Below are 15,651 nucleotides of genomic sequence, written 5' to 3'. Positions count from 1 at the left end.
CTAGGGTGTCCATTTTTGAGATGTGATAACCGCGGCGGGGGAAGTTCGATATTTGACAGACGCCGACGTTTTGGTTGTTGCTGGCGTATTTGAACTTTAATTATTTACAATTTTAAGTCGAATGGGGTGGATATTCGAGCGGTTATGTCTGGTTCTTGATATCCGGGAACGTCATGTTACTCGCGGGTACGTGCGTCTTTTTTTTATCGGATGCTTTGCGTAACACAGCAGGTAGTACGACCCGGGATTGCATTGTTTACCTTGAAATGTTCCCGATCTGCCGCTTTCTTAAAACAACCGTTATCCCTCTGCCCTGTCCAGCGCAGGGGTAGACAACCTTAGCGCGACGGGGGTCGCACGTATTGATTTGGTGACAAAATGTATTCAAATTCCTTTAAACACGTGGGTAAAAATACCGTGGATTATATCAAATTCCTTGGAACACACGATTACACCGATTGCTGAAGACATGTTTGATTAATAACCATAAAGATAACTTACTTATCTTTGCAATTATGGTTATAATATGTAAAATCATTTCACGCGGTCCCAACACAAAATAAGGTTCATAATTGGTTTGACTTACCGGTAATATTGAAATGTTTAGCGATGCCGCTCTACGCCTTTTCGATCACATCTCTTTTAGAGTAATCTCGCCGGGTATAGTCGTCGAGACACGGGTATTTTTCAATTTCCTGTACGAACAAAATATTTCTCTCGTCTGCCATTTTTGTTGATGTGTTGATTGTACGGACAAACGTCAAATATTGAAATGTTTAGCAATGCCGCTCCACGCCTTTTCGATCACATCTTTTTTGGAGTGATCTCGCCGGGTATAGTCGTAGATACACGGGTATTTTTCAATTTCCTGTACGAACGAAATATTATTTCTCTCGTCTCGATCGCTGTTTGATGACGTTATCGATGTTGATGTTCCTGCTGGTGATAAAAGTGTTTTTTCAATCTCCGTATCTTCTGTACCATAATATGACGTGGCCTTCCACCAAAACTTTGTATTTCATCAGGTTCTTCGCATACTTCTTCGCATATGTTTAATGACGTTTTGGCGAACGTCAGAAATGGTCGGAACGACAATATTTGGTCGGCCCACATCCATTTCTTCTTATTAACGTTTTCTTGGCCGGTTTTGGTTTTTCTGGACCGGAGATCCTTAGCATATGTGTCCCGTAAGTTCTTCCATCTTTTTTTGGCTTGTTCACCTAAACAAAAATATTTATTTTACAAATTTCTTGCGACCGGTGATACTTTCTACACAATTGGCCATAGTTTTCGAGTTGGATTTTCAACAAATAAAGTGAATGTTCCGGGACCTAAAAATCTCCCTGGACAGAATTAACCTTGCGAGCACGTCTTAATCGGAGATGAAGCTTTCGGTCTGAAAACATATACAATGAGACCCTTCCCATATAGGCAATTGAGGACAGATCCTTCGAAAGGAAATTACAATTTAAAACTCTGCGGTGCAAGAAGAGTAGTTGAAAATGCCTTTGGCATATTGGCTCAGAAATGGGGAATATTTTATAGACCAATAGAAACAAAAGTATCCACGACAATTCTCATTGTGAAAAGGACATGTGTTTTACATAATTTTGTGCGAACAAAAAATTGCAATCGGTTTTTTGAAATTTTAGAGCCACCGGAGCCTGAGCTTAGAGCTTTTACTAATTTAAACAACGATCCAAGACGTGCAGCGAGATTAGCATTTTCTACTCGAGAAAAGTTTGTAAACTATTTTAATGAATGAATACTAAAATAAATTACAGGTATAGCCAAAAAGCTCCTTAAATCTTAAGTTAAATTGACATTAATCCTGTGCCGTTATGCTGCATTGCAGTGCCTTTAATAAAACTTACTGTCACTACATATTGAATATCATTCTCATATGACATACCTATATCTAATAAATTCAACATATATCATATTTCAATAGGTACTCAATATTATTAATAGTTTGTGCATTTAACGTCTATTTAAAACTGACAATAATTTGGAATCAATATTAAAATGGATACTAGGTACTGATAAATCACCACACTTCAGGTCTAGCTCAGTTGGGGTGTTCTTTTTGAAGGTGGCCATCATTAATTGTTTTGTCATAATTATTTGGTCATATTATTTGTTTAATGTTCATGTTAGTTTTTGAAGAAATTTCATACAGTGAATAAAACTCGGAAAAGTTGTATTGTACCACTTTATTTTATTCTGTATTATAATTCGTAACTCTATTTACAAATAACATTTTATAATGATTCGTAGTATAGGATAAAAGCCCAGGTTGACAAACACTGGTTTATTTGCAATTCCCATGTTCACATTTACAGTACTTGTATCATTTTATAATTATCGTTAAACTTAGTTTTTAATTTCTTTTTTTTTGTCCAATATATTTTATAAGCCCTTGCCAGGAAGAATGCCACTCTTTTATTTTACGATACCGTATTCGTATTTAAATTAATATTATTTTAATAGTTAATTGCGAACTTTCGAGTATTTATGTTATTAAGTTATTAATTCTGACGTCTCTAATATTATTGTTTACGTTTAAAAGCAAGATAGCCGGACAGTTTGAGTATTATCAGAACAGCTGTTGCCTGCATCATTTTTTTTTTTTTACAATAGGTTGGCTTTATAGTCTAAGTGCCCATACGCACTTGCGGCCTGCCGCAAGTGCGTATGGGCACTTATTATTTATTCACATTAATAATATTATCACTTAACTTAATCACCTGTATTTGCTTACAGTAATTTATACATAAATAATCAATACGATTATTTACAACAGAAAGTAATTAAATTTGGCATTGTCAATGTATGTCACATGTCATATGTCAGCAGGATTTATTTGTTTAGCAAAATGGCCATGGTGTTTGCGTTTTATTTATGTTTAGACCAATACATGTGTATTAGTTATTAATTATTTACTAATATGTTTCTTTTGTATATAAAATGAAGTGAATTACTTATTCACTACATAATAATTTTGGAAAATTATGATTTTTTTTAAACTGGCAACACTTAGCTCACTAATAACACACTGAGCGCTGACCTAACCTCACTCTTTAGAGTTATCCAACAAAAAAATTGCACTTCTAAAGCCGCGATTGTTGAATATTCCAACGTAAAACTGTACATGAATATAAACGATCAATGAAACTGTACTTTGGTGACTAATACACTCGTGTATACAGTTAACTTGGTAGCAGAACGCGGTTGACAACCGTCTAATTTTATAGATAGATCTGACTAAAAACTTTTACGGGGTTCTCTCCACAGGAAGCTGCATTGTTTATTTCTTACCGACTAAAAAGGCCTGTCTGACAGTCTGGACAGCAACGGCCGATTGTGCGGCTGTACGCATGCGCGGAGTCGATGTCAACATGCAGGTTCTAGCACAATGCAACTCGACGCATGTGGCAGCAACATATTTTTTCAAGCGTCGCAGTTGCATCGGCCAATCTGCGAAGCTCCATTTGATTTTGTTTCTTGGTTTACGATGACGTCACATCGACGAATTCGACATGCGACGCATGAGGCGAGTTCTGATGTGCCAGCCCACTCAAGAGTTATTAGGGAGGGCAAGTTGAATAAGTGTTGTGGTCAAAGTTTTTTTCTTTTAATTTTCGAGGCCACTGGGCGACCTTTTCGTTTCTGACCATTTGTTTCTTTTTTTTTTGTCCGCTTCTTCTCTAGCTTTATAATAATTTTCAACCTCTTCCGCTGACACACTCATTCCAGCAATCACTGGAAGCTGGAACTTTCGCTCATTTTTTATTTCGGAGAGATCAGATGTTATGGTAGCCTGTTGATATTCACGAAAGGGTTCACAGATGTTGTGTACTGCGTTTTCTTGTCTTGCATAACCAGGTAATTTTTCAATAACTTTTTGACGGGATACTGGGAATATGCCTGTGCTCTTGAATCCCGCTATTATATTATCTCCGGCAGTTTCTTCACCTCTTTAGTGTTTCTTTCACTAATTGTGTGAAAATGTTTTTGGGAAGACAAACTGTTTTTTTCAATAACTTTTTGACGGGATACTGGGAATATGCCTGTGCTCTTGAATCCCGCTATTATATTATCTCCGGCAGTTTCTTCACCTCTTTAGTGTTTCTTTCACTAATTGTGTGAAAATGTTTTTGGGAAGACAAACTGTTTTTTTCCCTCACTGTTTGTCGCCATTCAGTCAATACAGATCGCCATTGTGACTTTAAAGATGAGAAATATCCTACATGTAAGGGCTGTAGAAGATGAGCTTAATTCTGAGTAAGGCAAATGAATTTTATATTATTATCACTGCATAAACGATTTTGCACTCAAAACTAACTTAAATTGTCACAAAGCAAAACTTCTTGCCTTCTTTTTTATTTATTGTTGGGATAAAATGTCGCTCAAGCCAGTCTTCAAATATTTCTGCATCAATCCATCCAGTTGGTGACACAGACATTCTTGATAAAGCTGGAGCATTATGCATCCAATCAGACCATTGTTTTTCCCTTTGATTTTGACTGATTTGTATTAGATATCGTCCAGTGATCATGTTTGTTTTTTCAAATACTGAAATATTTCGCGGCTCCCTAGCAGGAGCTCCACAGCCCCCCCAGTTTGAGAAGTACTGTTCTACAGGACTTACAATGAATGGTCGAGTAATCACCGATCCAGGCATATTCTTACGATATTCAAATTCCATGTAAAATGTGAAATTAAAATTTATCTTCCAACGCCTTGTAGTAGCACTGTTTATCGTTTCAACTAAGGCAACATTCTTTTTATAATATGCAGGCCACCATGAAGTCACATGAAAAATGTCACACTATTTAACCATTTTAATGGTGAAACTTTTTTTTATTGTCAAATTTTTTATAATTTCCACATACATTTTCTTTTGGCAAATAAATCCGATCAGCTTTTTTTTTACCTTTCGTTTGATTAAACCAAAATTGCGACAAGGCAGAAATAATTGACCTCTAATGGGAAAATGATGAAAAATTTTAATAAACAATAATCTTCATCTTTTGATCGGTGATTATTATAAAATGATTATTATACAAACCTATCTGGAATATTATACAAACCTATCCCTATACCAAATCCAAGACTTGTGTTGTTTTAAAAGTCACAGTTTTTTATGGCTTGGTTTTATACCAATGATATGTTTGACTGAAGTTGTTTTAATGTAGAATGGTAGATATTTATTGAAAATAATTTTTTAGAATATAATCTGAAATTTTGGTTTTTATGAGTTATGTTCTTTTAATAATTATAACTTATAAGTGATTCAATTATATAAAAGCTTTTGAGTTGTGTAACCCATTACAATATTCATTCATTCATTGCCATTAGTCTTAAAATAATATTATGTATGTATATTGTTAATTGAAGAATAATAATTGTACCACCTTCAAATAAATAAAATGCCATGTTATTGTTACAAAATGTTATATATTATATTATCATTTTCATTTTACTTTGTGTATTCTTGAAGATATCATTAAAACTCCTCTGACTAATTCCATACCCTAAGGCAGTGGTTTTTAACCAACTCGCAACAAGCTAGCGGTGCACCGCGAAACAAGTGATAAAAGCAGAAAAATCTACGAAATAGTGAAAACCGAAAAAGTCCTTTGCGAAATTATGAAAGCCGATAAAAGATCTAATGTGATTTCGATTTTGGCTAATCAATCAAACACGTCTTCCATAGCCCAACAGGCTTACAAATTTAGACGAAGAACTGAGGGTAGCTATATCAATTAATATTCAAACTAACATTTCTGAAATCTGTAAATTCAAATCAAATAAATTCCATTTTGTTAAGGATAATTTTACTTACAGTTCTTCCATATGTGTATATTAATTTTTTTTTTCTTTGACTTATGTAATCTGCTTAATTTGTAATAAAAATGTCCGCATATTTTTCTTTGTTTTCTGACCGTTTGATTTTGGTGCACCGCAATTTTTTCTTGTGATCAAAAGTGCACCGTGACTTCGAAAAGGTTGAGAACCACTGCCCTAAGGACTTGTTTACACAGACTCAGTGCTAATCATTAGTACTCGAGACTTACAGAAGCTTAGTATGACATGACTGGTGTAGTCACTGACACCAGTAATGCAGCTGGTAAGAATGGTTTTCAATCCCGGTAAGCTGGGTAAAATATGAGAGTAGTGTTAAAATTGCAGTCACCTAACCTCAATGACATTAATATGGACGAAGCATCGGGGGAAAAAAATGACACTCACTTTTTTGTCGGGTCTGCCGAATGGCATAATCTGTTCTAACGCCATTACGATAAAGGTGATATTGCTATAAATTCCCGATGCTTTTTATTGGGTCTGCCGAATGGTTCGGTTCGAACGGGTTCGCTCAAACGAACATTGATACTAGACACACTGTTCTAACGCCATTACAATAAAGGTGATATTGCTATAAATTCCCGATGCGTGATATCGCATAATGGATATTGCGTGACGTTTATCTATGCACGTGCTAATGTCACTATGAGTGAATTTACTTGCTAGCTACTGTACTGAGTGCGTCGTCCATTAATAATGTCATTGCCTTACCTGCATAGATTTTTATTTTGAAACTAGAAATATTTACCAGGTGGCAGTACTATCATTCTGTCAACATTCTTGGGTGTGGCTTAGTTCTGCAACATATTTTGATTAACCACCACCATATGCCATACTTCGTTATACCTTTCCGTCAATCTCTCACAAATTAATTGCAATGTCGCTTAATACTTTCCACAAAATCCGAGCGACTACCGCGTCGGTTTATAATGTCGTAGGTCCCAGGTTAGAATCCTGGGTCTGGCATTTTTATTTTATGTTTGGAGTATGGTCCTAACAGGTTGAGCAAGTGGCTAACATCCATTTCTCGTAAAAAAAAATCGAATACAAACCTCCACTATGTGGAGGCCCATATGATCCTATTAGGATCGGATGTGGTCAAAAACTATATACCTACTCGATACGCTAGTACTACACTGTAAGCATAATGTTAAATTATTATAAGAGTTATCATTTGTTTTCCTTCACGATCCGATTAGAATAAATGATTCCTTTATTAACATCAGTTTATTTTTCAAATTCAGAATGTGCGTTCACATGTATGTTTTCTTTCACCTTACCCCTTTTAATGTTTTCTTCCTATCTCACTCTCAGCTACACAATTACATATCTTTGTGTTAATTACATACCTCTTGCGATACAGATAGATTCAAGACAAATTTATACTTACGATAATATTCAGTTACTTAACCAAAGATGTTGAAAAAACCTTCTATAGAGATTTATGAAATTTAAGCAAAAAAAAACACTGGACGGCTGATTAAGTTAAGCTACAAGTGACTGTGTTGCAGATTACAGGTTCATTTGTGGAGAACTTCACACTACTCCTATGACATTTATTTGGCAATTTGCAGTCTGTGTAAAAAGACAATCCATTACAATGATTAGATAAGCATCGAATAATACTACACTTTGGCATTACTATGTAATTGAAAAATCCAGTAAAATTTCTATAAAACCGTTTATTACTGCAGTTAAGTAATCACGCTGAACATTAAAAAAATGACAGCCTTTGCTTGTGTCAGAAAATCGGAATGTCAATTGAGTTTATAGGAGTTTATCTATTCATGCGTTTGCTAAATAATTCCAAATGTCAATACAGATATGTTTATTGTCCAAATTATTAGGATCGGACTAAGAATTCCAAACATAATTTGTAATTAACCTATTGGCGTCAATCTGGCGCTGCTTGTCCATAATAAAAAAAATATTTCTTAAAACCCTACACAAAGAGAATCATAAATTGATTTTTGTCAATACCTGTATAAGTTTTTAAAATATATTGAAATAAAACAATAAAAAGGTTGTAACAGTTTTAGTAAACTTTTCAAATTTACTAATAAAAATTATCTGACTGTTGGTCCACTATTTTCTCTCTTTAGTCAGAAATTTTGAACTAGGTATTAGTGGGCCCTCAGTCTAGGATCTTTGGCGGGACCCCTTACCTATCGTTAAGGATGAAGGCAGTGTGTCACTCTACAGTAGCGTTTTCCAAATGGTGTATGCGGTAAAATTAATATATTTAGTGTTTTTTCTTGTATATTTTAATACATCCATTTGAATTATGGAGTCATCGGGTATTGATACACAATTCAAAATTGCGTTGTCCAACCATCTAATTTTAAATAATGACATTATTGAAGGTAAATGGCACCGCAGGCTACTTTTTTTACTATTAGAGCAAATTTGAGATGTGTGTTAATCCCACTTGTTCGAGTTGCCACGCCGGGCCGGGCTTGAGCCCGTGCCCCCAGGCTAGAGCTCTGTCAGCCCCCCCCTTGTGGGGGCCATGATTAAAAATATATCATAAAGACTAATTATATTTCGATTAAGTATTTCATCATGATTCCAAGAGATAGCAGTATGTGTATAAGATATTAAATTATTTAAAACAATCGACCCAGGTTGTATAATGAATGTATTGTCCGGCAACTTCATCTTGGCTACGTGGCAAATCTGTGAACTACGTACAGCTAATCGAACTTCCGGTTTCAAATTAGGAACGCCCCCAAATTTTTCATTACATTTTTGACACTTCGTATTGGACGCATCTATCAATTTACGTAATTTGAAGCTTTTTATATTCAAAAGATGTCTAACACAATACGAAATGATGTTCGAATTATTATCAGTAAACTTTTGATTTATTGCGAAGAAGAAAAAGAGTCGTATTTAAAGGGCGAGCCTATACAATACTTTCAACAAGCCCATTTTACAGGTTCCTGTCATGTCAGGTATGTCAAAATTCAGTGTTGTAATACTAGAAATATTTCCCCAAATACTGGAAATTATGTTTGTATATTATAAAGTTATGTGTATCGTAATCTATTTTATTAATATTTTTAGACGTATAATAATTAAGTATAAATGATCATTAGTTAGTTAATGAATTGTCCTATTTTTTCCCAATTTTTAAACCGATAAGTAGGTACATATTGTTTTAAAATTTATGTAAGGTGGATATAATTTAATTTATAGAAAATTATTTTCACAGTATGTGTTTCTACAACAATTTTACTAAAAATACGATATAAAGACATCATTTGTAAATTATAAAACATGTGATTGGGTCACCAATATAATATTGAATATGTTATATCTTTCACTTCTACTTTTTTACTCATAATTTGTGTTCTAGTTATTTAATTAATAAATACCTGCAGCAATATTATCAGTTAATGTGGGTTCAATGATACATTTCCTTCCAAATTCAATAATTACGCTGTAATAATTAACCTAATATAATAGTAATAATTAGAGGTGAAATTATTTGAAAAAAAAATTCTATTGATATTTATTGAACAATAATTAGACTTATAAATTAATGTACTTATAAACTTGAGAATAGAATTGATATAAACTTAAAACCTAATTTCGCGGGATATGTTTTCTCAAAAAATGACAACACTGTGAAATATTCTATACGCGATAAGAGCGACTTCCTGTTGTTGCCTAAATAATGTTGTCGTACAGTAAAGTACAGCATGTATACATGCTTATTTTCTATAGCAGTATGTGTATAAGATATTAAATTATTTAAAACAATCGACCCAGGTTGTATAATGAATGTAAAGTACAGCATGTATACATGCTTATTTTCTATGGCCGGCCGTGCGCGCACAGAATTGTAAACGTGCTTGTGGCATACATCTGGTTAAAAAAAGGACATCGCATGAGCATGAGATTATTAGTTTTAGCTAGAAATATGACATGAAGGAGGGGCAGGGCGGAGAGTGCTGAGAGGAGATGAGAGAAAGTTCTGCAATTGGCATGGTATATGGCTGTAAGTATAACTTTTTTTCTGTTTATATTTTTATGTAATGCAAAAAATATTGAAAAATAACATTAAACTAAAGATGCCAAGTATTGTTGGAAAATCGATTTAAATATATGACTTAGCCGTGTTTGAAACCAAAATGAGTTGTAGTAGTCATTTTAAATTTGCCTAATATATTGCTTAGGCAAATATGTTTGGCCGCGTATGTTTAACGATTTTTGTATTTTTACATAAATATAATATAATGGAGCACTGATTGTGGCAATTTTGCGACACTTTGCCATAGTGGATAAATAGCCAATTTTATTAGACAGGAAACAACACACCAAAATAATTATAAAATAAAATTCTATTAACCATATATCAATTGTATCATACAGATACATATATTTTTAAGTTAATATTTTATAATCGTAATATAGAGTAAATTTGTGTTCTGTGTTTATCTCACTCAACTGGTTGACCTTGTGGGGCCCATGATTATATAATGCTACAAAATCAAATAAAATCTAGTATCCTTTCATGTTATACAAAAATCTTAATCCAAGGCATTGATCCAACCAATATTAACCTACAGATCGGAGTATTAGACTCATCCACTAGACCTATGAGCATTTTATCAATATATTCTAAAGAAAGGTGCTGCGTAGGATATTTGGCTTCGTACTATAAAGAGGCGAATGACAGTTATGATGGAGCTCTACAACCTTTTCCAAGAAGAATGTATCTCAGCTAAAGAGATTGGACTCCTTCTTCAATATCTTTGATCTCAGCATGGTAGACTGATGGGTGGGTCATGTGGAAAGAATGGACATCCTCGACAGTCGGAAGTCGAGAGTGAGGCCCAGAATTCAGTGATTAGACGGTGTCATGGATAGATCGGTAAGGGAAAATGAAGGTATACAACCACAATTCTTATAGTATAGGTACCTAGGTAAGTATATAGGTACCTATTTATAAGAATAAATATCTGTACCTCAGAGGCAGACGGATGCAAATCCAAATACCCAATTGTTCAGGAGAGCCAAAAAACAATTTTTATTTTAAACGAATACTCATGACTTCTAAGAAAATATACATAGAATGATCATTATTTTTTTAATTCTAATTCAATTAAAGTACTTCTGGAATATGTAAGAAAGGAATAAATATAATACAATTTTATATCTAAAAAAAATTAAATAAAAAACGTAGTGTGGATTTGCATCCTTCTGCCTCTAAAGATATTTTGTTAATGTGGATTTGTATCTTATTTACCTAGCCAAAATAAAACAATTTGTAAGTTAAAAAAAATTATAGGTATAAATCGAGGGCTTAGTGTCAAACAACACTATCTACAAAAATGCAACTTTACAGGAGAGCCAAAAATCGTTATTTTAGATTCTTGTAACTCAACAAGGTAAATGTTTATTTAAAACCTAATGTTAATATTTTATAATTTATTGTGTATTGTACATTTATCTTGCTTATGATGATGTTAAAATTTATAGGGATAGTTTTTAAAAAATATGAAAACAAGGGTAACTTATGTAGTTAGCGTTAAACTTTACTGACGATTTAATAAGAAATTAGAAAAGATTGACATAACGTTGTTTGACTATCATGTAGCCGTAAATGTAAAATAACATTATTTAAAAAAAAAAAAAAAAACACTTTTTTTGTAGATAACGTCTGACTTTAAGCACTCGAAATATAACAAAGCAAAACACATTTTTTTTTAAATTTTTATTATGTTATCATCATCATCACCAGCCTGAATCTATTCACTGCTGGATGAAGGCCTCGCTAATCTCCAAGCTGATTCCACTTCTCTCGTTCCTGTGCGTTGTGTTGCCAAGTTTTTCCGCAGAACTTTATCATTTCATCGATCCAGCGGCGGCGTCTAGGTCTACCTTGCGGATGTTTTTTACCTCTTGGATACCACTGGATGACTAAATTTGTCCAACGATTGTCCTTTCTTCGAGCCATGTTCCAGCCCATTTCCATTTGAGGTTTTTAGCAAACTCTATCAAATCATTAATCCTTGTCTGTCCCTTATCCACTCATTCCTTTTTTTGTCCTTTTGCGTTATGCCCAGCATGTTGTGCTACTCTAAATTTCTGGATCTCTCTTTTACTTAGGCTCAATGTTTCACACGCATGTGGTTACGGCGGTTATGTTCAGGCGGCCAAAAGCACTCCAGCCTAGCTTTACTCTGCGAACAATTTCATCAAATATACATCCATCTATAGACACTTATTGTGCCAGATAGATGTAGTTTTTCACCTGTTCGAGCTGAATGCCATTGATGAGGATCTCTTTTTGGCCCGCAAAGCAGTTGAACATGACTTTATTCTTTGATACATTTATTTTCAAGCCTATTTGTTGCTTACTCCAGCGAGTTACTGCATTCCGCTTTGGAGGCCTTCTGAGTCTTGCAAACTACTATTTATTGTTATCGGCAAAGCGTAGATGACTCACGTATTCTCCATTTATGGGGACCCGTGTCATTCCAGTCAAGTTGTCTAAATAAGTCTTCAAATGTAGCTGTAAATAGTTTAGGTGAGATTGTATCACCTTGTCGGACTCCTTTGCTGATAGGAAATGCACGATGGTTTATGGAGATGTTGTTGCGCTACTGTATATATTATTGAAAATATTTATATAGCGCCCGGGGATTCCTTGATTTCTGAGTGCATCGAGTATTGAAAATTTCTTTATGGAATCGAACGCTTTCTCATAGTCTATAAAACCCATGGATAGCGGATATCCTGTTACCGCTCTGATTTCTCTGATGACTTGGATAATATGGTCCATAGTGCTGTATCCTCCTCTAAAGCTCGTTCTCCTGGCTGGTTCTCGTCTAGTACATATTGCAGACGGTTTGAGAGAATTTTATCTTAGTGGATTATTGGATTTGCATCCTTCTGCTTCTAAGGTAGGTATGGCATTTGCATCTTTATGCTATGCATATCTTGGACTAAGACTTTCATCTCTCTGCCACTAATAGATAAAGCCTTTAGCATGATTCTTAAAAAAACTCATTTTCCCCAAAAACGGAGTTGCATCCGTCTGCCTCTGAGGTACAGATATTAACAAGCAAACTCATAAAACATTTGTGGAAATGAGATTAAATAGGTAATAATTATTGAATTGATGAAAGGACACAAGATAGAATGAGAAAATAAAATCGTTTTATTTAATTTTTTCCGATAAATTTAGGTGCCTAGGTAATACGCACCGTCCAATTGGTACCTACCTGAAAAAAAAACACCTGTTTTCAAGGTAAGTCCCATATTGTGGTAATATAAGATAATATAGTTAAACTAAAATAATATAAAAATTGCGGAAATGCTGTCACCTGAAAATAAATATTTCGTAATAAAAAGGTTTACTTTATCTTTAACAGCTGTGAAGTTATCATGTTTGCTTCAATTGGCTGCACTTCGCACAATACTTCATTTCGCATTAGTGTTGCCAACCGTACTATAACTATAGTATTTGTACTATAATTTTGGTCCGCGTACTATGTAAAATGTTAAACAAGTGTAGTACGCCCAAAATACTATAATTTTGAATATCAAAAAAAATATGTAAAAGAACTAAAATTTCGATATTTTTCCGTTTGATAAATTGGTGAAAAGTACTATAATTTCGCAATATATGAAGATTTGGGGAACTTGGAAAAAAATTGCTCGAAAAACATAAAAAAATCACTTGACTTAACTTTACTTGATGTTTAAAATGAAATTTCTTGAATTCTTCGTTAAGCATTTTTGGTCGGAAGAGGTACCTAAATAAAAAGGGGTCTCGGGGTTTCTCAAATTCTCGTTTATTTTTTTCTCAGAAACAAAAACCTTTACATTTTCAACAGATGACAACGCATACTATATTTTTTCCCCAAATACTATAATTTTGGAGGCTCTGTACTATAATTCCACTTTGAAAATATGGCAACACTGCTTCGCAAGTCACAACTCAACTGTCAATTTTCAAACCGGCGGTTTACAATTTACAACGGTTGAAGTTTCCGATTCGGTAATTAGTTTAGAAATAACAATATTACTTGCAAGTAGTTAACGTGCTATTCTTTTAGTGAATTTATCCAATGTTTTACCTATTAGTTATAAAAAGACATACGATTTGAGACGAATTAAAGCTTTAGCTTGCAGAAGCTGCTTCACAATGGAAAATTCGTATAACGATTACACCAAAAATGACGAAATGTAAGTATTATTTTATGGTGTTATTAGTTATTTAGAATAAACCGTCAACGGAATTTATGTATATATCTGCTTATATATTGTGTATGTATAATATTTATTGTGAATAGGCGGTTGTAGATATACATGGAGAACAGTGACCTAAAATCAATAACAAAATTTGTGAATATTGTGATACTACTGCTTTGCTATTTACAAAATCTTAATTAATTCCAATACGACCGAAATGGTGAATGTCTACAAAGTGGACTCTACCAACTACAAATCACATATTATTTTATTAAAACGCAAGCCACACAATATTAATATGGTCGGTCCCAGTCAGTAGTCAGTTTACCGAGATTCTAGTGCCCATTTGAAGGGTTAGGACCTTATACTATAGATAGGTACATCGTAAGGACCTAACCATTAGGTACAAAGTCATGCCCAAAACATTAAAAATAGATACCTACATTGCTATGAAAATAAGTAATACTTATTATTATAGTATCTACCCCATATCGTCATTTTGAGTGTTTTGAGGCCAAAAACTTAACACTTCTTCGGCCACATCTGCCCATTAGTTGGAGCATATGGACACCACGCGGCGCCTTCAAGAATCCCTGTCGCTCGCCAGTCTTCTTGCTTCGTTCCAGGTCAAACCAGCATCCCGTAGCTCCGCCGTATACACTCCATATATATAGTATTACACTTAACACAATATACTGAAAAACAACCGAAGAACCTACATATTATTGGGTTACAGTAGGTCTCAAAAGACCTTGATCACAAAAACGACATGGAGTAGGTACCTAAGTACTATAAAATTACCTGAAAATAATAGCAGCATTTACCTATTCCCATTTCGCAAAATGACAGAAGTTCGCGTACCTAATAAAACAAAATGGTTATAAAACTTTTCATTCAAAGCAGTTCCTAGAATATGTTTTCACGGATATTATAAAATTTTTATACAGCGATAAATGTATCTATTATATAGGTAGGTATAATATGAGGGCCTTGTGATAAATACAGCACACAACTCATTCATAATTAAATGTCACTTATACTACTTTAATCGTCAGCACCTCAAGTATCTTTTTACCTGCGTAAGCATAAGTACTAGGTACCTTTTTGACTTGTGTTCGGTTTTTACTGATTTCATTTTCTGACAGAGTGACAAACCCTAATCAAAGCAAAGTGGTAGTGACCAGCGGCGGCTCCTCTAATACCATCCAAGTGCTACGCACTGCCTGCATTTTTGAAGATATCACTCAACTTTTCATTGTTATTCATATGTGTATCACTCACTTCGCGAAGTAGAACATGTAGCAGTATTATGAACAATACACCATTCATGTGCACAAAGCGATTGCGATCCAAATGGATTTTCAGTTTGCACAAGATTACAATGAGGCCATTGTATACTTCTTAAACGGTAGTCCAATGTTCCTGTGTTAAGCCCATATTCCATTGGCAGATTGCGTCTGGCCCGATCGTCTGCCACGACTGTCAAACTCTATTCTATATGGTTTTCAAGGATCGTGAGCGATCGGGTCGAAAGTGGAAAATTTTCTATTATCCGTCGTGCGATCCTTTCATTAT

General features: G+C 34.3%; 1 protein-coding gene across 1 annotated transcript in view; it reads left to right on the top strand.

Annotated features, from left to right (window-relative positions):
- The first annotated feature begins 13,817 nt into the window (after positions 1–13,817).
- The window catches only part of cnn (phosphodiesterase 4D interacting protein centrosomin), a 78,456-nt gene continuing 76,622 nt past the window's right edge, over positions 13,818–15,651 (top strand). Inside the window, exon 1 of the mRNA XM_085955942.1 lies at positions 13,818–14,070. Coding sequence (XP_085812068.1) covers positions 14,030–14,070 — 41 coding nt within the window. The 5' untranslated portion in view covers positions 13,818–14,029. The remainder of the gene's footprint in view (positions 14,071–15,651) is intronic.

This window comes from Rhyacophila brunnea, unplaced genomic scaffold (genome assembly GCF_057557595.1).
Source record: "Rhyacophila brunnea isolate RB1 unplaced genomic scaffold, BYU_Rbru_1.0 scaffold_5, whole genome shotgun sequence".
In the NCBI taxonomy this organism is placed as follows: Eukaryota; Metazoa; Arthropoda; class Insecta; order Trichoptera; family Rhyacophilidae; genus Rhyacophila; species Rhyacophila brunnea.
This window is presented reverse-complemented; position numbering and strand designations above follow the sequence as displayed.